At 53.7% G+C, this 26,126-nt stretch overlaps 1 protein-coding gene across 1 annotated transcript; it reads right to left on the bottom strand.

Annotated features, from left to right (window-relative positions):
• Positions 1-1,173: 1,173 nt before the first annotated feature.
• Positions 1,174-20,011, bottom strand: LOC138386021 (odorant-binding protein 2a-like). The gene is made up of 10 exons (XM_069472174.1): positions 19,917-20,011; positions 19,301-19,434; positions 18,985-19,055; positions 18,429-18,539; positions 17,731-17,832; positions 9,482-9,549; positions 8,772-8,885; positions 2,609-2,682; positions 2,149-2,296; positions 1,174-1,194 (listed from the first exon to the last, which is right to left on the bottom strand). The coding sequence occupies exons 1-10, from the start codon at positions 19,986-19,988 to the stop codon at positions 1,174-1,176; spliced, it is 915 nt and encodes a 304-aa protein (XP_069328275.1). The 5' UTR covers positions 19,989-20,011.
• Positions 20,012-26,126: the final 6,115 nt, after the last annotated feature.

Below are 26,126 nucleotides of genomic sequence, written 5' to 3' on the forward strand. Positions count from 1 at the left end.
ACGGGCATGAAGATGTCTTTCTCTGGGAGTCCCTTACGCCAAATGAACTCCTTAAATTCCTCCAGGGCCTTCGGGTTTGTGTGGAGGTTCTTACCTGCAGGGGCGGTGGCCAGGTGAGCTGAGGTGGGGACCACTGCACGGCTCTGCAGAGAGTAGACGCAGCGAGGAGATGGCCACCGCCCAGCTGACAGGTCCCCAGGAAGGGGGACAGTGGTGGGGACTCCCCGAGCCACTGAGTGACCCTGGGGAACCTGAGTGGCTCCAGAGCTGCCCTGCAGGGTCACACCCTGCTCTGGAAGGACCTGGTGTCCGGGAGGCACCGGGCTGCGCCCACCCCGGAGCGTCCCTGCCTCAAGAAGGCCTGTCAGGACACTAACCCCGCCTTGAGGTAAACCCCCAACACCCGAGGGCCCTGGAGGTGGCGCTTGGCAGGTTTGTGTCACCAAACGCCACGCCTGCCCCTGTCCTGGACAGCCCTGCCCGGCCCACCCTGTTGACAGGACAGCTCGGGAGCAGGAACTGGCCACCGGCAGCACGTGGTGCCTGGGACAGGCAGGCCGCAGGGCGTCTCTGCCTCTCGTGACCCAAATGCGGCTCTGCTCGGAGGTGCCGCACCTGCAGCCCTCGAGGGGCTGGCACTGGGTCCAGCAGATTCCAGAGCAGAGGTGGGGGCTGGGGCCGCGACCGCGGAGTGAGTGGGCCGTGGGGATGGCGGGAACCTTACTCATGAGCTTGGCTATTCTGAATTCCTCCCCGACGAACTGTCCTTCACAGTAAAACAGAAGGTGGTCCTCCACAGACGAGCCCTCGACGTGCAGGAGGCTCAGGCCCCCAACTGCGCAGGGCCAGGGAGAAACGGCACGCTGGCACCTAGCCCTGGGGTGCGGGCTCCTGCCTGCCGTGCCTCTCGGGGTCTGACACCTGTTTCCAGGTGCACCAGCCTGGCCTGAGCCCAGGGCGTTGGGGTCCCCACATCCAGGGTCACAGTACTGTGACAGCCCCTCCTGGGCACAGGCTGCACCCACAGCAGGGTGGGGTGCCTGAGTGGAAGGCATCCGGGGGAGGGGCTCCCTCTGTGGGGGGCACTGGCCGCCCCGTCTCTCCCAGGAGCCGGCGGGACTCACAGGTGCTGTATTCGCCGGGCATGTCGGTTTCTCCAGGAAGGCTTCCAGCTCATGGCACTGACCACTCATCCTGGGGAACAAGCCAGGAGGGCGGGGCCGCGGCCTCATGACCGTTTAGGCGTTGGGGGATGCACCAGGCCCTCCCCAACCCCACCCCCAACCTCGGAGCAGCACAAGGGACCAGGCTCTGACGGGGTCTGTCTTCCTTCCTCCCAGCTGAGCCACCCTGGGGCCCCTTCCCCTCCAGAGCTAGGGGCCCTTAGCGACACCCCACACCAGTGGGAGGACCCGGCTCTGCAGCCTCTCCCGCCCCGACTGGCTGGGCAAGACCCCAGACGGAGGCGCCTGGGAAACAGACGTCGGCGGCGCTCCTGGCAGAGCCAGGCAACACTCACATGGACGTGAAGGAGGCCCAGATGTCCACCACTGCTCAGCACCGAGAATGTTATGGGGGACATCTTCTCCGCCAGGATCCCCTTGTGTGTGATAATGGCCTGAACATACCACTTCCCCGAAATCTGGAAAATATGTTTCCTTTGCAGCTGCTGCTGTCCTCTCCCCACCGTCCCTGCCGTGCACGTGTCCCCCAGCCCCGACCCTGATGCAAACTGGCCTACGGCCCCCACCACACACCACACTGTCACCCCAGCCACCAGCCCCCCCCACCCTGCACAACACTCACCCCCCACCCATCCCCCACCCATCCCCAACTGCCCACCTCCTCTCCCCCCTCCCCCATCACCTCCCCCCGGCACCTCTGTGCCTGACGCCATGGAGACCTGCTCTCTCCCACCTGGGGCCCTTCTTCCAGCACATTCTCTCAAGGCCCACCCCCCTGCCCATGGGGACAGATGACACAAGGAGGCGGTCCTGGAGCGCCAAATCCGCCTGCTCTCTCTGACCACAGCCTCTTGGGAGAGTGAGGGTCAGAGCCCTAAACTGGGCCTATCTCCCCAGCACAGAAGCCTGGGCCCCCTGGTGGGGGAGGGGCTTCTCCTGCCCACATGGCCCAGCCCAGCCTCACGTCTGGCTCCTCTGAGGCCGAGGTCAAGGGGTCCTGGGCCTGCAGGGCAGTGATCAGGCCTAGGCCCATCATCAGCAACAGGGTCTTCATCTTGGGGTCTGCGCAGGGCTGCCCGACAGGTCGCTGGCTGGGCTGGGGGAGGCTGTCCCTGCCCTCCGGCGGCCACCCTTTATACCCAGCGGCTCAGGGTCCCTGGGGAACTTGGCACAGAAGACCGCCCAATCCCTTCCCACCACAACCTCGGCCAACTGGCAGGGACGGTTGTCGTTTTGTATAACAGCTTATTAAGCCCTCAGGAATCAACAGGACGCTGTTCTCGCCAGGTACTAACTCCCACCTTGGCCGTGTGGAGAAGGACGTGGCCCAAATGGGAAGAAGGAACATTTCTGTGCCGGGAGCTGCAGGGGCAGGGGGCGGGGGAGCCTGTGCTCCTCACCCTCCCATCCCTCCCACGGCTCACCCGGCCCAGCTGTCCCGCAGGCTGTCGGGGGAGCTGCAGGTCTGGGACTCAGGGCGATGGAGAAAGGGCTTAGGCTTTGGAGAGAGGCGGATTTTCAGTCCAACTCAGCCTGGGCCTGGCCCGCTCAGCCTCAGTGTCCCTGTGCCTGGGACGTCCCCCGTGCTGTCCTGCAAGGGTGTGTTCTGTGATTCAGGCCCAGCTTGGATACCTCCTCCGCAGGGAGGTCTCCCCAGACACACTGTGGAAATGTCACCCTGACCCCCGTCGTGTCACATGCCCTCTTGCTTTTCTGCGCAGTGTGTTCGAGTTTCCTGCAGCTGCTGTAGCAACTGACCACAAACTGGGTCTTAAAAACAACAGAAATTCCTTGTCTCTCAGTTAGGAAGGCCGGAGTCTGATACGAAGGCGTGGGCAGAGGGTCTCTCTGAAGGCTCCAGGGGGGACCCTTCCTGCCTCTTCCAGGGTCTGGTGGCCCCAGACATCCCTTGGCTTGTGGCTGCATCATTCCACACTCTGCCCCCATTTTCACGTGGCCTCTCCTGAGTGCCCCAAATCTCCCTCTGCCTTTCTGTGATAAGGACACCTGTCATTGGGACTTAGGGCCCCCCTGAGTCCAGGAGGATCTTCTCTAGAGATCCTTAACTTAATTGCATCAGCAAAGACCCTCTCTCCAAATCAGCTCACACTCACGGCTCCAGCTCCGGGTGAACGTTCCATTTGGAGGCTCCCTCTAGCCCAACGCAGCACGATCTCCCCCTGGAGGGGTCCCGCTCACATCTGTGTCCTTGATTACTGTCATCTTCCCCTGTCAGAATTTAAGCTACCTGAGTCGGGTCTTGGTCCACACGCTCACTTGGTCCCTGCGGGGAGGAGCCGGCCTCTGAGAGGGGCTTGGTCATTGCTCTGGTGGCTCTGGCCTCCCTGTTGTTCCAGAGTCTTCCCGCTGCAGCCCTGGGGCCGTCCACACGCGGGTGAGATGAGAGGCACAGGCACCAGAGGCCAGACTTGGGGGTTTGCAGGGGCACCTTGACGACCTAAAGCCCTGCCGCTCTCTGAGCTAGAAGCTCCCGTTCTCTTTCCTGGGCCTGGGGCAGTTCCTGGGCTTGGAACATCTATCTTGTGATGCAGGGCTGACCCCAGCAGGGGACCTAGGGCCACAGGTGGGTGCCAGGGCTCACCAGGGCATCTTTGTGCCTCTCAGGCCCAGGGTTCGCCTCCCCCGTGCACGCTCAATAACCCCAGGTGTGAAACTGTAGGTGTCAGACTGACCCAGTAATTACTGGCAGGAAGGTGCTGTTGACTGACACCCTGCTCTCCCCAGGTGGAGAGGGCCAGGGCCAGCACCCTCACAGGCCAGAGACCAGTGGGCAGGTCCAAGCCTGGGCCAGCTCTGCTGGGGAAGGAAAGTGCTGGTGCGTGTTGGCGGGTCAGAAAGGTGACAGGGACATCAGCCACATCAGGCTGGTAAGAATCATTTCTCCATCTGTTTATAGAGGGGGTGTGTGTTGGAAACGGCCACACACATATTCGACGGAGCAGGATGGACAATTCAGGAACAGAGACACACAGAAAGGGCCAATTTATTTTTTGACAAAGTTCAAAAGCAATTCTACAGACAAAGGATAATCTTTTCCAACCAGTGGCGTTGGAACAAGTGCACGCCCAAGGCAAATCAACGGCCCTTGACGTAGGCTGCAGGCCTCCCTTACACAAGGTTAGCCCTGACGTGATCACAATCTCAGTGTAACGCAAATCTACAAAACATTCAGAGGAAAACAAAGGAGAGGTTGTCATGACTTGGGGTTAGGCAAAGAATTCTTAGGGCACCAGAAGGATAACTCACTAAAGGAAAAGTAATGAATTGGATTGCATCAACATGAAAAATTTCTGCTCTGCAAAAGACACTGTTAAAAGAATTTTAAAAAATCTACATACTGGAAAAAAATCTTTGCAAATTACATAAACCAACGAAAGAATATATAAGAAAATTTCAAACTTCAAGGCTAAGAAAGCACTGCACAGCCAAAGAAACTGTCACGAGAGCAAACAGACAACCTACAGAATGGGAAAAAATTTTCACATGCTACACATCCGATAAAGGGCTGATAACTAGAATCTATTTAGAATTCAGGAAAATCAGCAAGAAAAAAAATCAAACAACCCTATCAAAAAGTGGGCAAAGGACATGAGTAGAAAATTTTCAAAAGAAGACAGAAGTATGGCCAACAAACGTATGAAAAAATGCTCAACATCTCTAATCATCAGGGAAATGCAAATCAAAACCACAATGAGATATCACTTAACTCCAGTGAGAATGGCCTTTATCAAAAAGTCCCCAAACAATAAATGTTGGCGTGGATGCGGAGAGACAGGAACACTCATACACTGCTGGTGGGACTGCAAACTAGTGCAACCTCTGTGGAAAGCAATATGGAGATCCCTTAAACAGATACAAGTAGACCTACCATTTGATCCAGCAATCCCTTTATCGTGCATCCACCCAAAAGAACAATAGACATTCTTTAAAAAAGACATCTGCATTCGAATGTTTATAGCAGCACAATTCACAATTGCAAAGATGTGGAAACAACCCAAGTGCCCATCAATACATGAGTGGATTAATAAAATGTGGTATATGTATACCATGGAGTACTACTCAGCTATAAGAAACAATGGTGATATAGCACCTCTTGTATTTTCCTGGATAGAGCTGGAGCCCATTCTACTAAGTGAAGTATCCCAAGAATGGAAAAATAAGCACCACATGTACTCACCATCAAATTGGTTTCACTGATCATCACCTAAGAGCACATTTAGGAATAACATTAATCGTGTGTCGGGCAGATGTGGGGGGGAGGGGATGGGTGTATACATACATAATGAGTGCGATGCGCACCGTCTAGGGGATGGACATGCTTGAAGCTCTGATTTGGGGAGGCGGGGAACAAGGGCAATATACGTAACCTAAACTTTTGTACCCCCATAATATGCTGAAATAAAAAAAATAAAGTTTGGTCGAAGATTCAGACAAAAAAAAAAAAAGATTAGGAAAGCAAACAACTGAATAGAAATAAACAAAATACTTAAACAGACACTTCACCAAAGAAGACGTGTGGGTGGCAGATAAGCAAGTAAGCTGGCGCACGACACCACCAGCCGTTAGGGACATTCATATCAGAACCATCAGGGGACACCACAGCCCAGCTAATAGGATGGCAAGACATTTTTAAAAAGGACCTTCACAATACTGAACGCTGGCAAGGACGTGGAGCAACTGGGATTCATACATTGCTGATAAGAATGCAAAATGGTGCAACTATGTTGGAAAACAGTTTGGCACTTTCTTGTAAATTTGGATATATACATACACATGACCCAGCAATTTCTCTTGGAGGCAATTGTGCAAAAGAAGTGAAAATATAGGATGACACTAGAACTTGTACATAAATGTCCATGGAAGTGCCATTCATAATGGCTAAAATCTGGAAGCAAATGCCTTCGCTGTCAACAGGTCAAGCCGCACAGCCACGCGACGGGACCTCGCCAGCAGCGGGAAGGAGCAGACTGCTGGCACACTCGACGGCACGGACCATCCTCAAGGGCGTTACGCTGAATGAACGAAGCCAGTCTAAAAAGGCTGCCTACTGTCTGATTCCATTTCTGCGACATTCTAGAAAAGACACAATCACAGAATTGGATGGAAGGCCGGCGTCACCGGGAATCAGGGCTGGGGAGGGTCTGACTGTGGAGGGGGGCCAGGCGGGAGTTCTCGGGGTGACGGAGCTGCTCTGTGTGCTCTCATGGTGGGGGCTACGCAAATCTATGTGCTAAAGCCCAAGGAACTTCACATTGGAAAAACCTTCTTTCTCTAATGTCAATATTAAAGTACTCAAAAAATCAAAAACAGATTCATGCTCAAAACAAAAGAATGGGAAAGGATGTGCCAGGAAAATATATTCCAAAAGAAGCTGTGTGGAAAATGAGGAGAAATGTTGGATGTGAACACACAAAGATCTCTGATGCCGATAACAGGCGTGGTCCCTAGGAGAGACATTGCCATCATCAAGTTGGCTACACCAAACGTATTTACAGATTCTAAATATACGAAGCAAAAACTAATTGAATTTAAGTAGAACTTGAGAAATCAACCACTGAAGTGGGATTCTTGAACAGAGATATCTCAGGAACAGGTGGATCAAGGAGAAAAAATTATGTGATCAATAAATTAGATCTAATAGGCGTTTACGGAGGTATAAAACTTCCAAAGACGACAAATGCATTTCAAACACATGTGAAATATTTGCAAAAATTTCTCAGTCATAGATCAGAAAGAAAATACCAACAGATTCTAAGAATTGACAGTATATACTTTGAGTTAAAAAGGAACTTATGGGCCGGGCGTGGTGGCTCACGCCTGTAATCCTAGCATTCTGGGAGGCCGAGGTGGGCGGATCGTTTGAGCTCAGGAGTTCGAGACCAGCCTGAGCAAGAGCGAGACCCCATCTCTACTAAAAATAGAAAGAAATTATATGGACAGCTAAAAATATATATAGAAAAAATTAGCCGGGCATGGTGGCGCATGCCTGTAGTCCCAGCTACTCGGGAGGCTGAGACAGGAGGATCGCTTGAGCTCAGGAGTTTGAGGTTGCTGTGAGCTCGGCTGACGCCATGGCACTCATTCTAGCCTGGGCAACAGAGTGAGACTCTGTCTCAAAAAAAAAAAAATTAAAAAATTAAAAAAAAATTAAAAAAAAATAAAAAAAAATAAAAAGGAACTTATGAACTATTTAGAACTGAGTAATAATAGCAATCTATATCAAAATATGTTGGATGTAGCTAAAGGTGTATTTTGTTGTAATTAGAGGAACTTACAGCCTTATAGGCATTAGAAACATAAAAAGTAAAAATAAATGAACCTAGTGTTGAAATTAATACTAAAAATTATAACGGCACAAAACCAAGATGTGGAGAGGAGGGATCTCACGCCAGAGAGAGCGGAGAGGCCACAGTCGGAAACAGCAGGGACTACCCTCAAAGCAAAGGCTGGTCCATTAGGAAGATTAAAAGAAAGCACCCCGCTCTGGAGAGGTGGTGAAGAACAGACACATAGGAGGCATAAATAAATGACATTGAGGATGGAAATAGAGGCAAAGCAAAACGTAAGCTGTTCAAAATCAGCAGAGGAGAGCATTCTGGAAGAGTGGCAATTTGGAAATGTCCCAGGTGCCTTCCCTCCCAACCGCATGCAGCTCAGCTCCCGAGTGGGCTTCCAGGCAGCCTGCGAGTGAAGCCCAGGACCCAGGCAGGAGAGGGTCCGTTCCCCTTCTGGGAGGGAGCGTGACCCACAGAGACCCGTAGACCTCTGCATGGAAGGGCAGTGCCAGCCCTGTGACAAGTCCTAATGCCCTGCTGGGCAGCAGCCCCTGGCCCACCCCAGAGACGGACACATGGTCAAGTACCCTGCAGCCTGAGGCTGGGAGGACACTGGCCTTTGCTCAGAGAAGGCTGGGGACAGAGGGTTTCCTCCAGGAATCTTGGCAGATGAGCCAGTGACTGCTGGACCTATGGCACTGACGGGTCACCCCTGCGGGGACCAAGCAGCACCAGTACCCAGCAAAGAAAAGCAACTCCCAGAGAGGCGACAGAGGCCACCACGGATTTAAAAAAACAGTAAAATGCCACTTGAGGAGAGGTGATCATAGCACGAAATTAAGACTATGCTGGGAAACACATGGCTTACAAACTGAGAAAGGGAGCCAGTGTCAGGAGAGAGAGAGCTCTGTCGCTTGAGACACAAGACCAAGAGGAAGCAGTGTCTCGCAGCCAGAGCTGAGTGGGAGCCCGTGGGCAGGAAGAAGGGGCTGGGTGGGGGGCTGCAGGGGCCTCTGTGCAGACGCTGGACATCCGGGGACAGAGGAACAGGGGAGGAGAGCAGGTGGCTAGACGAAGACCGGCACAGAATTTCCCCTGGCGGAAGGCATGTTGGTGAGTTTGAGTGTGCAGATGGAAAATGCACAGCCAACTCCAGGTGAGGAGGAGGAGAAAAGGCACACAGCCGTGTGTGTGCTGGAAGGATTCTGGACTCCAAGATTAAAGAGAACTCTTAGAAGCTGCCAGAAAGGAAGCAGCAGCAGCCATAGATTATTCAGAGAAAAGTGCTGACATCCATCCAGGAGTCCCCTGTGCCCCAGGAAGAAAGGTGGGCTCTCTGGGGATAGGCGAACTCCCAGCCGAGCAGCCAGCACAGGCTCTCGCCCAGCACGGGAGTCACAGGGGGCTGGGGAGGCGGAGGCCTGGTGATGTGCGAGCCATAGGGCAGGGACAGCCTGCAGGTGAAAACCCAACCCTCCGGCACTGTAAACCTCGGGCTTTGCTTCTGTTTGGTGTGGGCTGGTTGGGGGGGCTGAGTAAGAGCCTCTGGAGGCATCACCTGTCAGGGGAGAAGGCACTGCAACCAGCCCTCTTGGTGTATTTCTCTTGTTTTTCTACCACCCTACTGGGATGGAACACTTGGAATCTTCTATCTCCCATCCATGCAAACTCTGCAGCAGAGGGGCTTGATATATAGTCATGCGTCGCTTAACAACAGGGTTACATTCTGGGAAATGCACTGCTAGGCAATGTTGTCATTCTGCAACATCGTAGCGTGCACTTCCACACTAGGGTACAGCCTAGAGGGTACAGCCCTGCCTACTGCACACCCGGACTATGAAATACAGCCTGTGGCTCCTCAGCTACAACCCTGCACGGTGTGTTTCTGTACTGAATACTGTGGGCAACTGTGACACACTGGCAGGTACTTAAACATAGAAGAGCCACGGTAACAACATGGTGTACAAGATAAAAAGTGGTGCACCTGCGCAGGGCACCTACCGTGAACGGAGTTGCAGGACTGGACGCTGCTCCGGGCGAGTCCGTGAGTGGCTCGTGCGCGTGCAGGCCTGGGGCCGTGCAGACGGCAAGCACTGTGCACTTAGGCCATGCTGCACCTGCGAAAAAAGTTTTTCTTTCTTCAAGAATAAATTAAGCTTAGCTTCCTGTAATCTTTTCACGTTATAAACTTTTAAATTTTCTAACTTTTGACTCATAATAAGACTTAGCTTGAAACACAAACAGATCGTACAGTTATGCAAAACTATGTTCTCTGTGTCCTTATCCTATGAGCTTTTTTTCTATCTTAAAAATTTTTAATTTATTTTACTCCTTAAACTTTTTTGTTAAAAACTAAGAGACACACACACGCATTAGCGTGGGCCCACACAGGATCAGGACATCAGTATCACTGTCCTCACCTCCACACCTGGTCCCTCTGGCAGGTCTTCAGGGCTGCCCGGAGCTGGCGTCGTCCATGGTGACGTGCCATCTTCTGGACCTGCCTGAGGTTGTTTTGCAGTCAATTTTTTTGTAAGCAGAGGAGTATGCTCTAAAATAATAATTAAAAGTATAGTAAATCTGTAAACCAGTAACATGCTGTTTATGATCATTACCAAGTATTATGTGCTGTGCGTAACCGTGTGCTGGACTTCTACGTGACTGGCTGTGCGATGGATTTATTGACACTAGCATCACCACAAACACGTGAGTAATGTGTTTTGCTATGAAGTTCTAAGGGCTACTGTGTCAATAGGTGATGGGAATTTTTCAGCTCCGTTATAATTTTACGAGACCACTGTCGGAAATGTGGTCCTTTGTTGACTGAGATGTCTTTATGCAAAGCATGGAAAGCATGACTGAAATCTCATCTTGTCACTCCTGCTGCTAGTTTTGCAAAAGCATGCGTGCATCTTGTCTATGTACAGGTTTCTGAGTGTGCACAGACTAGAAGGCAGTGATGCTGCCTCCACGGAGGGGCCTGGGCGGCTGGGGGAAGAGGCAGGAAGGAGATGCATGTACATATAGTAGCTATTTAGAATATACGTGGATGTGTGGATGTGTGATTGAATATCTATGAAAGAACCACATGGAAATTCTAGAACTGAAGAGTATAACACCTAAATTAAAAACTCCATAGCTGGAATTAACAGAAAACTGAACAGTGCCAAAGGGATGATTGTGAATGAGAAAATCATTCAAAAGACACCATCAGACTGAAACAGACCGAAAGAAAGAGAATGGAAAGAAAGAAAGGAACATTAGGATCTACGGAGTAATATATAGTAGCCCAACATATATGTAATTGAAATCTCAGGAAGCAGAAAAATATATTGGAGTAAAAATGGTTAAAATTTTGTCAAATTTGGTGAACACCAAAAATCACAGACCTGGAAACTCAATAAGCCCCAAGTGGGCTAAATACAAAAATAAAACTACCCTGGGGTACATCAAAGTCAAGTTGCTGAAAACCAAAGATAACAAATCTTAAAAACAGCCAGAGGAAAATGATACATTACATACAGGCGAAAATGATAAATTTGAGTGTTGATTTATCAAAAAAAAAAAAATTCTATTTATAATACAGTAGAGTGAAACCATCAAAGTACTAAAAGAAAAAAATGCAACTAGAAATCTATATCCACTGAAAATATCCTTCAAAATAAAGGGAAAATAAGATTGCTTTTTTTTTTCCCCAGAAAAATGAAAACCAAGAGAAGCATTCCTAGCAGAGCTACCCTTCAAGAACTGCAGAGGAAGAGCCCCGGGTTCAAGGCGATGATGCCGGTGGAGGCTCAGGCCGGCGGGGTGTCGAGAAGCATGCTGGAAATGGTGAGGTCAGTGGGAAGGACGTTCTTTTCTCAAGTTGTTTAAAGTTCAGCTCAGTAATTAAACCAAAAATGATGCCAAAGCATTTTATGGTTAATGATACACAGAGACCTAACGTGTATGACAATAATCGAAAAATGAGAGGGTAAAGAGAAGTGTGCGGGTCAAAGGTTCCATGCGTAAGTAAAGCAGTGTAATGTTAACCCAGCGGTGACTGGGATAAGGTAGGGACCCGCTGTCAACACCGCAGCAACCACTGAACAATGAAATCAGCAGGGACGGCAGAGACGTCAGTGGAGACGAGGAAGTGGAGCGTTAAGAGCAACTGATCAATCAAAAGACGGCCTGGAAGGAGAGGTGGAGGAACGAACAACAGAGAGGCCAACAGAAAACAACAGCAAGAAGGCATATTTCAATCCAGATGTGTCACTTTTGTTATGTGTAAAAGGAGTAAATATTCCAATTAAAAGGTTGTCAAACTGGACACAAAAGCAAGATCTAATTAAATGCTGTTTGCAAGAGACATGCTTCAAATATTAAAACACAGAGGAGTTAACGGTAAAAGGTTGGAAAAAGATCTTGCATGCAAACGATAATTGTAAGATAGCGGAGGAAATGCATTACTATCAGAGACTTCTAGATAAAGTAGGAGGATCCTGCCTGTCACTGGGGCAAGGTCAGCACGGACAGGGAGCCCCAGAGCCTGTCCCTGCGGCCCTGGGAGGCTTGGACCTGCCCACTGGTCTCTGGCCTGAGACGGTGCTGGCCCCGCCCCTCTCCACCTGGGTGGTTACCGGGTCTCACAGGCACTGGGCACCCACAGTCCAGCTCCTAGAGTGATTTGGAGAGTATGGGGGCAGGGAGGCAAACCCTGGGCCTGAGAGACGCAGAGATGCCATCATGAGCCCCAGCATCCTCCTGGGGCCCGGCCCCCTGCTGGGGTCAGCGCTAAGGCTTAAGACAGAGGACCCAAGCCATTAACTCCCAGGCTCCCTGGAGGAGGAAGGCCAGCCCCCTGCTTGGGGCAGCGGAGGGCTGGGTTTCCGTCTGGGCGACCGTCAGAACAGGCCAGGTCTGCCGTCCTGGTGCCTCCCTTGAGCCCTCTCAGGAGGGCGCGGGCAGGGAGGATCGACTGGGGGTTAAAGCTCCTGCAGGCTGGAGGGGCCAGCAGAATGGCCGCTCAGGGGTTTCCAGGAGGGGTAGTGTAAGGCGGGGGCGGACCGGCCGGAGCTTCCTCCGCAAGGCAGGCGGAGGGGGAGGGGCCCGCTGAGCTGAGGACCAGCAGAGGTGACTCCCTGCGTGGGCCACCGGCTCAGAGAGGAAGAATCCGAGAGGAGGGGAGCAAGTGACTTCACTCAACAAACGTGTGAGGAGCACCTGACCTAAGCCACTGTCCCTGCAGTGGAGGAAAAGCAGGGAAGGGAGAGGGAGAGAGAAATAAAGGGAAAGAAAACCTAATCTTTGGCATTTTAAAAATCAAGAAAATTGCTACCTGTGGAGGTGACAGTAGGTGAAAAGGGGCGAGGGACAGTTCTCTGGAGTGCGGGCCCAGGTCCAGCCCCAGGGGTCCAGTGGTCACTGTGGTTGCTTCCCTCGTCCCCAAATCGACGAGGACGGACATGACCCGTGGGCTGGGAGCGTCTGTGGAGGACAGGGTTCCCATGGCGGCTCTTCAACGCCCCGAGAGGGCCGTCATCAGCTCCCGTGGCTCGCGCACGGGCCACGCTGTCTGCAGGAGGCAGCTCCGTAGCACGGGAAAGGCAGTGTCAGCACATGTGACAACATGATGCGCCTCAAAGGTGTCACACTGAAAGGAGCCAGCCCCCAAGGTCACATACTGTGTGGTTGTATCCATGTGACGTCCTCAAAAAGACACAAGCAGAGCGAGGGACACCTTAGTAATTGCCGGGAGGTGGGAGGGTGTGTCTATAAAGGGACATCACGGGGAAGTATTTTGGGTGATGAAACTGTTCTATGTCTTAACTACGGTGGTGGTAACACGAATCTGCACGTTGCCGCAGAACTGTACCAGAGGAAAAGATCAACTTTAGATAATCTTACATTTTTAATTGAAAAAAAATGTTTTTAGTTTTTAGTTTAGAAACTAAAAACGAAAAAATGTTTTTAGTTTCTTTCTAAACCCTCAGAGGCCTCTCGGTGCCGTTCTTCCCGCAGGCGCTCCCCGCCCGACAGGCTGTCTGTGACACGTCTCCCGCGTCCGGCAGCCCCGGGGTTTCCAGACAGATTCAACTGCTGCCACGTCAAGATGTACCTCAGTCGTCCCAAGAAAGTCACAGAGTGCCTGAGAACATCTCTCTAAGGTATTTATCCGTTTACAGCCGTGTGGCCTCACTCAGCAGGTATTTGCTGGGAGCCCGCTAGGTGCCAAGAGCCATTCTAGGAGCTGGGGACACACAAAGACAAAAACGTGGTGGACACATTAAAGCGTGAGGACACACAGGAGCAAGATGCCAGCTGTGTGATGCTCAGGTGCACGTGGGTTTCGTGTTGATAGCTGGGCTGTGTGGGGAATGGCGGAAGTTTGGTGACAACTCGGACACTCATTGTGGCTTTGGAGGGGCTGCCGAGTCAGGAGGGGTGCGCACGGCACAGCCCACGCCGCTCTGGCTCCACGGGGGGCCGGCGCTTAGCGGCAGCGCACGGCTCCAGAGTGAAGCCCCACGGTCCCCTCACTATGTCCCCAGTTTGAAGCGAATGACACACAAAAGCATCCAGGTCTGCTCAGGGTGGCGAAGAAACACAGTCCTCGAGAGGAGCTCGAGAGAGGAGGAAGGTGAGGTAGGAAGGGAGGAAGGAACTGGCTGGGGACGCTGGCTGGGGACGGTTCCAGGGTCAACGGCTGCAGCAGGTGAATTGAGCTTGTCAAGGTGCCAAGTCCTTTTACAAACATGTAACAAGACACAGGTCCCCAGACCTGCCCACACGAAGTCATCCACCAGGTGGCCCAGACCCCCATCACCGCCCCAGGTCACTGCTGGGGCCTCGGGGGCACGTTCTGCTCGGGCCTGATCCAGAATATACCATTTTCATCAGACAGTGGAGGGTTTCTGGGTCACCCGACCCTTTGGCAATATCCAGCTATGCTGGGACGCTCCCGTCCCGTGGTCACTGGTGTCCTCTGGCCAGGTGCTCAGCATGTACCAGGGCCCAGCAGCAAGCCAGAGGCGGCCTTTATTTTTGGTAGGTAAATTAGAACTTGTAAACTTTTGCCCCATCTCTGTCTTACACACACAGTGCTGTAGTCTTTCTCAGTCTGCTGGCAGATGAGGGACTCTGATCGTCATGAAGTGACAGGCACACTGTCCCACGAAGGCGCAGGGCTTGGTGTCCAGAGCTCTGGGGTTCTCTGGGCAGCCCCTGGCGCCACCAGGCCTGAGAATCGCCACCTGCACACACAGGCCTCCAAGGCACACACCTGGGGCCCAGACCTCGGGGAGGCTGGTGTGGCCCCACCGGACAGGCCACCTGGACTGGCAGGGACGCCGGCCGGGCCAGTGGAGGAAAACACGGACGTCGGTTATGCCTCGGTACTGACGGTGGCAGCCTGGGCCTCACCCAGCCCAACAATGCTCTGTTCTAAGTCTTTTCTTTCTGTTAATTGTCACAGGCAAGTGTCACACTGAAGACTCAGTGACAGCAGAGCGTGAGGGACATGAGCATTCCTGGGGCCGAGGGGTGGGGGCACAGCAGGTGCTGTTAGGCCTGCCATGTCCCCTCGGGTCTCAGTGTTGTGGCCACAGTGGCCATGCTTCCACCTGCAGCGTCCCCAACCCCTCTCCCGGGGCTCATCTTTCCAGGGAAGCGCCCCCGCCCTCCCGCAGCAGCCGGACTGCTCGGGAACTGCCAGAGCAGGCCGCCCAGGCCCCCTGGTCTCAACACGGCAGCACCGCGGGCTGAGCCCCAGTTGTTCTCGGGGTGACCTCGCTGCCGGCCCTGGTGCACTAATGACGTCAGTGAGGACCCGTCTCGGCACACCCTCTCCAGGACTCGTGTATTCCTTTGTACATACATAAAAAATCCACTTTTAAAGAAACAGGAAAGGTACTTTGCTTTCATTCACACTTCTGTGACTTCTTGGTGTTCAGGCGTTGGACGAACCGTTCCGCTCCCGGTCTCTGCTCGGCCCCTCCGCAGCGTTTGGGTGGGGACGGGGAGTCTTCCGGACTTACTCATGACAGGGTCTGTGGGTGGGATCGGGGGTGCTGAGCACCGGCCCGGGGAGGGGCAGGTGCACGGACAGCACCCGGGGGTTGGGGGCAGAAACAGACAGGGCAGACAGGGCCACGTCTGCCAGGGCAGAGCCTCGTGTCTCCAGCTTGAGGGTCCCGTTCCAGGGCCGGAAAGCGCCTGGCCGGGCTTCTGGCCTCGGCCCACCCACCGAGAGAGGACGGAGGGGACGGGGCCCTGGACAGACTGGCTCAGCGGGATGGCTGGACGAAGGGACAGGCAGGGAGGGGGGACCCCGCAGACGCCGAGACAGGCCCTCCTCGAGGGGCAGGAGCAGATCTCCCGGCCTCTCGCGCGAGCCCTCGGCTCCCACCGGCATCTCTGCGCGGCGTGTCGCGGGTTTTGTGTAATAGCGAGGCTCTATCGTTTCAACCGGGATTTCACCCCCATTGCTCGGACGCTTCAAAACTCCTTTTCCACCCTGTGATCAGTTGAATATTTTTATCTATTTCTTTTATTTTTACATGGAAGTCCTTTAACCCTCCTGGAATTTGCGTAGGGGGTGGGTGGAGTGAGGGAGACGCCACCCGTCTGTCTGTGTGGGATGGGGTCTGCCCTGCTGGACACCAAGGCCTGGCTCTGCTGGCTCCACCCTGACCACCTGTGGCCCAGCCAAGAGTCAGGTCCGGGGCGGGGGGAGAGGGCGAAAGGTCAGGCGGGAGTCACACAGCCAGTCCCTAGGCTGAAGGACCGTGGCCCCTCAGGGACACACAGGTGCCTGGCAGGCTTGTGCCCCGGGAAGCCCACCCTGTTTGGATTTGTGCTTTCTGGGTGTGTTTATCACCTGTGGTGTGGTGGCCTCTCCTCTCCCACCTTGGCCCCAGTGTCAGCATGGACCCTGGCCCCCGGACAATCCACAGGAAGGCCAGGGTGGGGACAAGGATCTGCTGAGGCCAGGGCTGGCTCTGTCTTGCTCGGGTGGGGGAGGTGATGAGGGAGGTGCCCGTGGCCACCCCCTCCAGCCCTACCACTGGCCAAGCTGCCAAAGTGGGGCCCTGGAGGGTCCCACTGAGTCCCCGCTGGGGTGGGATCCCTGCCAGGACCAGCACTGTCTGCAGCCCTGACTTGGTCTCCCTGCTCCCCTCCCTGGTGTCTTCCCAAGCACCCTCCTGCCAGGCTGTGAGGCTCAGGCCCTCTCAAGCTGAGCCTGAACCTCTAGGTGGCAGCTCTGCAGGGGACCCTCTAGGACATCACATGACCCTGGGCCTGTCAGACGCCGAGCCTCTTGGGGTCCAGTCCTTGCTGGGTCCAGCATCTCTCAGCTTCTCTGGTGCCACCCCCTCCCAGCAGTCCCCCAAGGGAACCCACGCAAGGTCCCCTCACAGACAGGCAAGCCCACAGCAGCTGCGGAAGCTCTTTATTTGGAGTCAGGTGGGGGAAGGGAGGGCAGTGGGGGGAGGCAGGTCCGGGAGGGCCGGGGGTCTGTCAGGCAGCAGGGTGGACTCCGGAGGTGCAGACCCAGGGGCTGCTGTGCTGGGAAGAGGAGCAAAGGTCAGGAGGTGTAGGGCGGGGGGGAGACACAGGCAGACGGTCACTGCTGGGCAGCCATGGGCCTTGGGAGCGATCTGGCCTCCTAGAACCCGGCAGGGCTCTGGGCACCCTTGGCAGGTGTGTGTGTGGGGGGGATTGGACCAGGCGGGACCAGTGCAGGGGACAACGGTGCTGAGCTGACGCGTGGGGGCCCTGCAGGCCTGGGCCCTGGCAGAGGCCGGGAAGCCCTCACTGGGCCGGGTGCAGGGCTTAGGGAAAGGACTTCCCAGATGCCCCAGGAGTTAGCCGGGGCAGACTCTGAGGTGCCGACCTCCTGCCTGGCCCAGGGGCAGGGGTCTCTCCTGCCTGTGTGGGACAGGAGGGGGCCAGAGCAGATGGACCCCTGACCTGGGAACCCAGGGCTCTGGGCTCTTCCACGTCTTCTACGGTGTCACTTACCCTAGTCTCGTTCAGGAACGCAGCTTTCTGTGGAGACCAAGACAGACCCAGGGTGAGGAGACGCCCTGGACAGGGGCCCAGACCCCACCACAGCCTCAGCTCAGACCTGCCAGTGACCAAGGCCCTAAGCAGGGCCCTGGCATCCCTGTGAGAGGACTCAGGGAGTCATGGGGGCCACGGGATAGCCTGGAGGTCACAGAGAGACTTGGGGTGCATGAGGGACTCCGGCAGAGCCATCGACTCACCCGTCTGTGTGGGCGTGAAGATGTCCTCCTTCAGGAACCCCTTGCGCTGCACGAATTTCCTGAATTCTTCCATGACCTCTGGGTTCATAGTGGGATCCTTACCTGAGGGGGGGCAGCCAGGTGAGTAGGGAGCAGAAACCGTGAGGAGACGGCCACTGCTTGGCCGGGGACTTGGCCCTGAAGCGGCGGAGGGTAGGAGAGGAGGCAGGACCCAAGGGTGGACAGGGAGGTCTGGGGTGGTGATGGGGGAAGGAGGTGATGGCCACTGCCCAGCTGACAGGTCCCTGGGAAGAGGGACAGTGGTGGGGCCCTGAGCACCTCCAGAAGCCACCCTGCAGGGTCACACCCTGATCTGGAAGGACCTTGTGTCTGGGAGGCACTGGGCCGCCCCCCCACCCTGGAGGGTCCCTGCCCCATGAAGGCCCCTGTCAGGACACTACCCCCTACATGAAGTGACCCCCCCCACGATGCCTGAGACCCCAGGAAGTGGCACCTGGCAGCTGTGGTGTCCAGAGCTCCCCCATGAGTGGCCCCGCACTGCCCTGCCCAGCCCAGCCCGTGCCACACTGTGCCCGGCACTTGAATCCAGTGCAGGGCGTTCCTGCTCCCTGGGTGCCGGGGCGTGGCTGATGCCCGTTCCACGGGCTTCTGGAAGTGGAGACACGGGCAGGGGATGCGGGTCCCCAAGGGCCCCTCACCCATGAGTTTTGCCATGTGGAACATCTTCCCACGGCGCTGGTCCTCACAGTAGAGCACGTAGTGGTCCGTCCCCGGCAGCTCCTGCACGTAGGCCAGCTTCCTGCCCTCATCTGCAGACGACAGAGACGGTGGGTCTTGGGCGTCTTCTCTCCCAGAGGAAATGCCCTCCAGGGCCCTGCTGCTCCCCACAGCCCCAGCCCCCGACGCTGGGGAGGAGCCTCCTCCTGGGACGGTCCCAAGCCAAGCTGTGGGGCCACAAGAGGCCAGGGGATGTCAGAAGCTGCAGTGTGGCTGTCCCAGCTCTGGGTAGCTGCCCCTGCCCTGCTCCCTGACCTCTAACCCTCAGTCTCCCTGATGGGTCGACAGCTGGGACCGCCCAGAGGGATGGCGTGATCCGGTGTCCCTGCTGTGAACAAGCCCTTCACACTTGGGCCACAAGACCCCCAGGAAGGAAGGGGTCGGCCCCTCCCGGGAGGCAGACAGGGCCGGGACCAGAAAGGCCGCCGGGAGCTCTCCCCCGGGCAGTGGGGCTGGCGCAGCTGGGCCGGGACTCACGGGCGAAGAATTTGCCGGGCTCGTCGGTTCTCTGCATCCGGACTGTCTTCTGGTGGCACTGATCCTTCTTCCTAGAAAACAGGGGGCGCTCGGGCAGCTGCTCCCAGGACACACTGGAGCCCTCCTCAGCTCACCTGGTGCATCGCACTGACCAGGTGGCCCCGAAAATTCCACTGCCACCCCTGACAAGCTTTAGGATATTCGGGCTGGCTCCCCTCAAAGTCAGGGCGATGACGTTTCACCGACACCGAACTATCTCGGGGCTGGGAGGGGGAGAGAAAGTGGCCAGAGTGGGGCTGAGGTGGGCAGCACTCACATGAAGGTGACTGTGACTTCCATGTCCCCACCTTCCAGGGTTGTCACTGTCACGGGGGACACCTTCCTGGGCCTCTTCTCCTCTGGCACGTCCTTGCCAGTCACCATGGCCTTCACATACCAGGTCCCTGAAAACTGGAGCCGGCCGCGGCCGTGGCTCAAGGTCAGGTCAAATGTCTCCTCCTCAGGCCACACCGCGGGCTGCCCGGGTTCTCCCCCCCACCTCCCCCACCCCGGCACCCTGGCTGCAGCCCCCAGAGGCAGGCTGGGTCCTGCACATCCACACCCCGAGCTTGGTTAGAGCCAACCCAGCGCTCAGGGCTCCGGGCCCCAACGGAGGCAGAGGGTGTCTGCCCCCCACGGACCAGGCCCGGCACCGCTGAGCCTCCCTGCAGAGGGCCCTCCCTGCAGGGCCTGTGGGCTCTGGACGTCAGCAGCAGGACCCGTGAGCTGAGCCGGCCCCCAACAGGACCCCATTCTCCGACCACTCCAGGCTGGGAGGGCAGGGTCAGAACCCGGCCCTAAAGGACACCTCCTAGAACAGGGCCCCTGGCTGCTGCCCTGGCCAGCAGCCATGGCCTTGCTCCCCACCCGCCCACGGGCCGAGCCCAGCTCACATCCTGCTCCTCCCGGGCCAAGGACAGGGCAGCGACCAGGCCGAGCACGGCCGTCAGGAGCAGGGCCTTCATCTCCAGGACTCTGTGCTCACGGCCTCCGCAGGTCACCTGGGCGTCTGGGCGGCTGTGCTGGCTCCCCTCACAGTGCCCTTTATAGCCCTGGCCGGTGGCTTGTGAGCACTTGGCACAGACCCCACCCCTCCCCCATTCACGGTGGCCAGCCCTGTATCCGGGAAGGTGCAGTGTCGCTATTGTTGGGATCTGATGGCAAGTAAGTGCCACCCAGAGAAGAAAAGACACGTGATGGCGTCCAGTGTTTGCACCACCCAAAGTGCTCGCTCACAGACCAGCTGGAGGGGACTTGCCAGAGTAGGGGCGGGGTAGGGGTGCAGGTCTGCAATCTGAGCCATGGACGGAAGGCCACAACTTTGTGACACTCCCTCCCCCACCTGCGCCCTCCTAGTGCCATGGCTGGGGTCCTTGCCAGTTCTCTGGGGGGCTGGCCATCCCACCTCCTGCTGATGAGAAAGGGCTGAGCTTTAGCACCACAGAGACGGCTCTGCCCTCCGCTGAGTCCCTGTGGCCCAGAGCCCCAGCTCTCGCCTGCCCCAGGGGCCCACCCTGCACTGCTCTTCCCTTGCCGGGGATGCACCACCCTAGAGCTTCCTGGGGTGGGGGAGGGCACACTTTTGTGGCTGGGGTCAGTTTAAATATCTCCTCCTCAGGCCACACTCGGGACAACATTGCCTCCCCCACCTGGTCCATTCCGTGCCCCAGGCTGGCCGTGTTCCTTAGAGAGCTTGCTACTTCCTGGATTGTCCTGTTCATGTTTCTTATGTGTATTCATCGCCCAATCTTCCCCTTTAGACAGGCCTCGCACCTCATCCCTTTGGATGAATGGGCCCAGTAGGCACCAGGGGTCACCTGCCGGCCTGTGTTCAGAGTTTCTGGCTGAGCTGCCCTGGGCGCCTGGCTTTGCTGGTCTCATCCCTGGCTTTCTTGAGCAAGAAATGCCTTTCTGTCCCTGACCTTGTAATTTCTAGGCCTGCGTCATCTGCCCAGGGACCCACAGCTGACTCAGGCTCTGAAGGCAGGTGCTGGGGCCACACAATGGCACCTTTGTGCTTCTCTGGCCCAAGATTGGACCCCCCAGTACTTGCCAATAATACTAATACACCCTCTCTAATAACCCCTGGGAGCTATCCTGAAGGTGCTGGCACGGCCTGTATTTGGCCCCAGCAGGGAAGGTGCTGCCCAGCAGAAAGCCTGCCCTTCTCAGAGGGCAGGAAAGGGCAGAGCCCAGGCCCATTCAGAATCTGAGATTAGTGGACAGGCTGGCATCTCTGTATCAACAGGAAGGTTTTCCTATTCCCTGTTCTTGTTGACTGTACTCCAGGCACCATGTATTTCTCTTGTTACATGTGAATCATTGATCTAAGTGCCTTGTGACACTGGCACCTTTAACAAAATCCTTGAAAATGATGGTGGAACAACATGTACAGATGATGGAGAGAACAGGGGTGTCCCCCATGAGTCCAGTGCTCAGTGTGACTGGTTCTCTCCAGGTGCCTCTCATTTCACCCTGTGTCCTGGGCTGAGTTCTAGGAGTTCTCCAGCTATGTTCTTTTTAGATGCTAGTTGGGTTCAACTGGTAGTAGACACCATCAGGAGATAGTAGGACTGGAGGTTAGGGTCAACCCATGGCAGGCAGGGAGTTGGGCAAGAGGTCAGTGTCAACCCATGGCAGACCCCCTGGGAGAGGATAGGGCAGAAGGGGAGAGATATCCTGCCCCATTGCTCTGTGGCCTGGGGCGTTTTGCTGGATGGCTGTGTTCCTTCTGATGGTAGCTCTGTTGAGCTGCCCCTGATCCATAGTTCCAGCTGCCCCTGCTCCACAGTTCCAGCACTTCTGGTGACATTCCTCATTACCCTTGCCTTTGAATCTCCGGGTGATCATAGTTTTTCAGGACTGCTAATTCCTAGGTGCCTCACTGAAGTGGACGGTGTCTGGGCTTTACTCAACATTTGAGTACTAGAAGGTTTTGATGGCACCACCAAACAAACACCTGGACCAGAGATGTGCTGGCTGGGGTTGACATATATCTAGAAAGGTTAGGGGAGGAGCTTAAGATAAATGTCAATTAAGGCTGCAAGACCAATGGGACAGTGGGGACTGTAGCTTGTGCCACTAACCATCTATTTTAATTGTTTTGGAGACTGTGGCCAGCCCCTGAAGCCTTGGTTACAGAATGGACCTGATTTGCAGCGTAAGAGGGTCAATGTAGTGCAAGGTATGGACTGTGATTTAAGGTGTTGATACCTAGCCCTCTCAGCCCACCTGCAGCTGTTGTAGACAATTCCTGGCACACTGTCATATTCACAGCATCCCACCGTAAGTATGTGCATTCTTTCTTCTGTGTTTCTTCTGACACATGCCAGTGAAACCCAGATGTGCAGGTGAATTAATGTATCTAGTCAATAGGGACAGTAACTGATGGGATAAAATGGCCTGGGCTCTTCCTTCTCAGTGGGACAATCTGATATGGTTCCTCCCTATTTCTCAAGAGAGTCCTCAGAAGGACTGAGGCTCAGTTGCCTGCCATGCTAACCTTCTCATTAACATATCTCTTATTGGTTGTTCTACCTGCCAAATCTTACTTGATCTCAGACTTCTGGCCTCCAGAACTATGAGAGAATAAATTTCTGGTGTAAGTCACTCAGTTCATGGTATTTTGTCACAGCAACCCTAGCAAAATAAAACAAGCCCTAGCATATTAATAATTATATTAAATGTGAATGACCTAAATGTTCCAGTTAGAAGACAGTGATTGGCAGAGTTAATTAAAGCCATGATGCAACTATATGCTGTCTACAAGAAACTTACTTCAAATAAGACAATAGAGGCAGGTTGAAAGTGAAAGCATAAAAAAAGATATAAACATTAATCAAAGGAAAGCAGAAATATTATTTTAATAACAGATGAAATAGACTCCAGAATAAAGAAAAATTAATATAGATAAAGGGAAATTATATAATAATAAATTGGCCATTCCACAAAGAAGACATAGTGACCCTAAATATGTATGCACTAAAACAACAGAGCTGCACAATAAGTGAAGCTAAACAGATAGAACTGAAAGAAGAAATAGACAAAGCCACAATTATAGTTGGAGACTTCAACACACCTGTCTTGATAATTAACAGAACAACTAGACAGAAAACCAGCAGGGACACTGAATAACTCAACCACATCATCAACCAACATAATCTACTTGACATTTGTAGAACACTCCACCCAACAACACCACTACACACATTCTTTTCAAGTATCCACAGAATATATATCAAGATAGACCTATCCTAGATCATAAAATAAACCTCAACAAATTTTTAAAACTTCAAATAATATAGTGTGTTTTCTGGCCACATGAAATTAAACTAAGAATGGATACTGGAAACAGAATAGGAATCTTTCTTCGGATGCTTGGAAACTAAATAACACACTTCTAAACAATCCACAGGTCACAGATGAAGTCTCAAGGTAAATGAAATATACACCGGACTAGATGAAAATGAAAATACAATATATCAAACCTTGTGGGACACAGACAAATCAGTCTGAGAGTCTTAACAGTCATAAGAAAGAGGATACGCGGCTGGCAAACAAGCACTAGGAAAGATGTGCAACATCGTTAGCATTAGTGGAACACAAGTAAAAACTGCGGTGATACAGCACTGCAGACCCGTCCGAATGGCTAAGATAAAATCGTAGTGATAACACCAAAGTCCGGTGAGGATTCACGAAAACTGGATGGCTTCTGGAAAATGGTTTGACTGGCTAACAAAAACCTAAACATGTAACAAGCATACAATCCAGCAATTGCACTCCAAGGCATTTGTCCCAGATAGATGAAAACCTATTTGCATGCAGAAATCTACACATAATGTTTACAGCAGCTTTATTTGTAATAGCCCCAAACTATTAATAGGAACACAGATGTCCTTCAGCAGGAGAATGATTAAACAAACTGTGGTATAGCCATACCATAGACTATTACTCAGAAATAAAAAAGAATAAGCTATTAATAGATGTGACAACCTGCATGAATCTCCAGAGAATTATCCTGAATGGGAAAAGAAGCCAATCCCATAATTTTATGTACTATGTGATTCTATTTATATAAGATTCCTGAAATGACCACATTATAGTGCTGGAGAACAGACAGACCCGGGGTTAAGGGGTGGAGTATGGGGAAGCAGGTGTGGCCATAGAGGGCTCCTTGTGATGAAGGAATGTTTGGTCTTGACTGTACCGATGTCAGTTTTCAGGCTGTGATGTTGTCCTACGTGCTGGAAGGTATCATTGGAGCACAAGGGTGAGGTACACAAGATCTCTGCAGGCGTTCTCACAACTGCATGGGAATCTGCAATTGTCTCAGAATAAAAAGTTTAATTTAAAAAACCACAATGAGCATAAATACTTTTTAAAAAGCGCCTGTAGCCAGCCTAGAACTGAGAACTCCATGCAGAAGCATCATTACAGCAGATATGCACATATGCACAAGGGGAGTGGCCAACTGTAACTTTGCTTTGCTTACAATCTTGGAAATACCTTAAATATCCATCAAAACAACAATGACTAAATAACAGTTTATATTTCCATGAGATGATATAATGTGTGGGGCTTTAAAGGAATAAAATAAATCTATTCATCTGTTCAATGATTTTTTACGCATTTTTTAGATGCCAAGCGTTCTTCTAGGCACAAGGAACAACAGTGAGTAAAGCAGACAAAACGTCCTGCTCTCATGGAGCTAACATTCTAGGTGCAGGGGACATAAAATAAACAGAATAAGCGAATTAAGGTGCCAGCTATCAATGCCTTGCCTCCAGCTCCAAACACACCCTCACTGCCTGCTCTGTGATGGTGGAGCTGGACCCAGCAGGCCTCTCCCGTGCACACCTGGCACGACGCTACGCTTTGTTTGTAGAGGCTCAGGAGGAAGGGCCTTCCTGCCTGGTTCCAGCATGCTTCCATTTTTCCCTTTTTCTTTCCTTTAGTGTACAACTGGCAGTGCCACAGACAGGGGACATCCAGGGCTCTCACCCACATTGAATCCAGTGGACCCCTGTGAATGGCTTTTTACTGAGATTCAGGGCACCCCTACAAGTAGATTGCCGGTGAATCTTCTAGGCTGCCCAGCCCCTGCCCACCTGCCCCTGGGAGGGAGGACAGGCTTCCTGCCTGCCAGGCCCAGCCTGCATTTCCCTGCCTGCTGGCCTCTGCCCTGACCTGGGCCAGCTCTGGCCCTGGGAAACCCAGCAAATTTCTCCACCATCCCTTGGGCTGCAACCACAGCTTCTCCCACGAGGCCTGAGCCCAGCCTTGTGGAAAGGACCCCCGCCTCCATTTATTTCTTCCTTAGCTGCCCGCCTGCAATTCTGAGCTATTCTTTGTAGTTCTCTTTAAACCTTGCTAGTTAATTGTTCATTAGATAAACTACCCCTGTTCAATCTATTGTGTGGTTTCTGTATCCTGATCAAACGCTGATTCATATAATTATATATTATTTGCAAAGGTGACAAGTGCAGTGGAGGAGAAGCAAAGTGGAACGGGCTGCACAGGGAGTGTCGGGACAAGGGGCTGTTTGTACTTTCATGGAATGATCAGATTTGGCCTCGCTAAGGCGACATTCGAACACAGAATTGAAGACACGAAGGAAGTGAGCCGTAAACTAACGGGGGGGTGGGCGGGGAGGACTCCAGGTGCAGGGTCGTCGTCCAGGCCCGCCTGCAGGTGGGAGGAGGCCTGGCACATTCCAGGAACAGACTCGGCAGAGCCGCTGGAGCAGGTGTTCCGGGAGACTGGCCAAAGAGGAGGCCAGGGAGAGGGCAGGACCTGCCATGTGGGCTCGTGGCCACCATGGGGACACCAGCTCCTCTCTGCACGGATGGAGGACTCCGGGGAGCCGTGGCCGAGCCAGGCTGTGACTTACATTTTTAAAGGTTTAGTCCAGTCGCTGCGCTGAGGGCAGGTTTTGGGGGTAAGTTATAGAAGCAGAGAAGCCAGTTGGAAGGATACTGGCGGATGCCAGGATGGTGCGATGACTCCAGGGCATCAGGAGTAACGTCCCCGCCACAGACAAAGGGGAAACGGGTCAAAATACACAGAACAGTTCTGGCAGCGCAGGCTGTGATCTCCGAGAGGGG

Source organism: Eulemur rufifrons, chromosome 7 (assembly GCF_041146395.1).
Source record: "Eulemur rufifrons isolate Redbay chromosome 7, OSU_ERuf_1, whole genome shotgun sequence".
NCBI lineage: Eukaryota > Metazoa > Chordata > Mammalia > Primates > Lemuridae > Eulemur > Eulemur rufifrons.

Coding starts and splice junctions, on each gene's coding strand:
- LOC138386021 (XM_069472174.1), bottom strand. CDS start 19,988: ATGAAGGCCCTGCTCCTGACGGCCGTGCTCGGCCTGGTCGCTGCCCTG. Junction 17,833..18,428: donor CCACATGGCAAAACTCATGG/GTGAGGGGCCCT, acceptor GCCCCCCCTCAG/GTAAGGATCCCACTATGAAC. Junction 8,886..9,481: donor GTCCTGCAACTCCGTTCACG/GTAGGTGCCCTG, acceptor CCGCCTCCCCAG/CCCCCTGTGACTCCCGTGCT.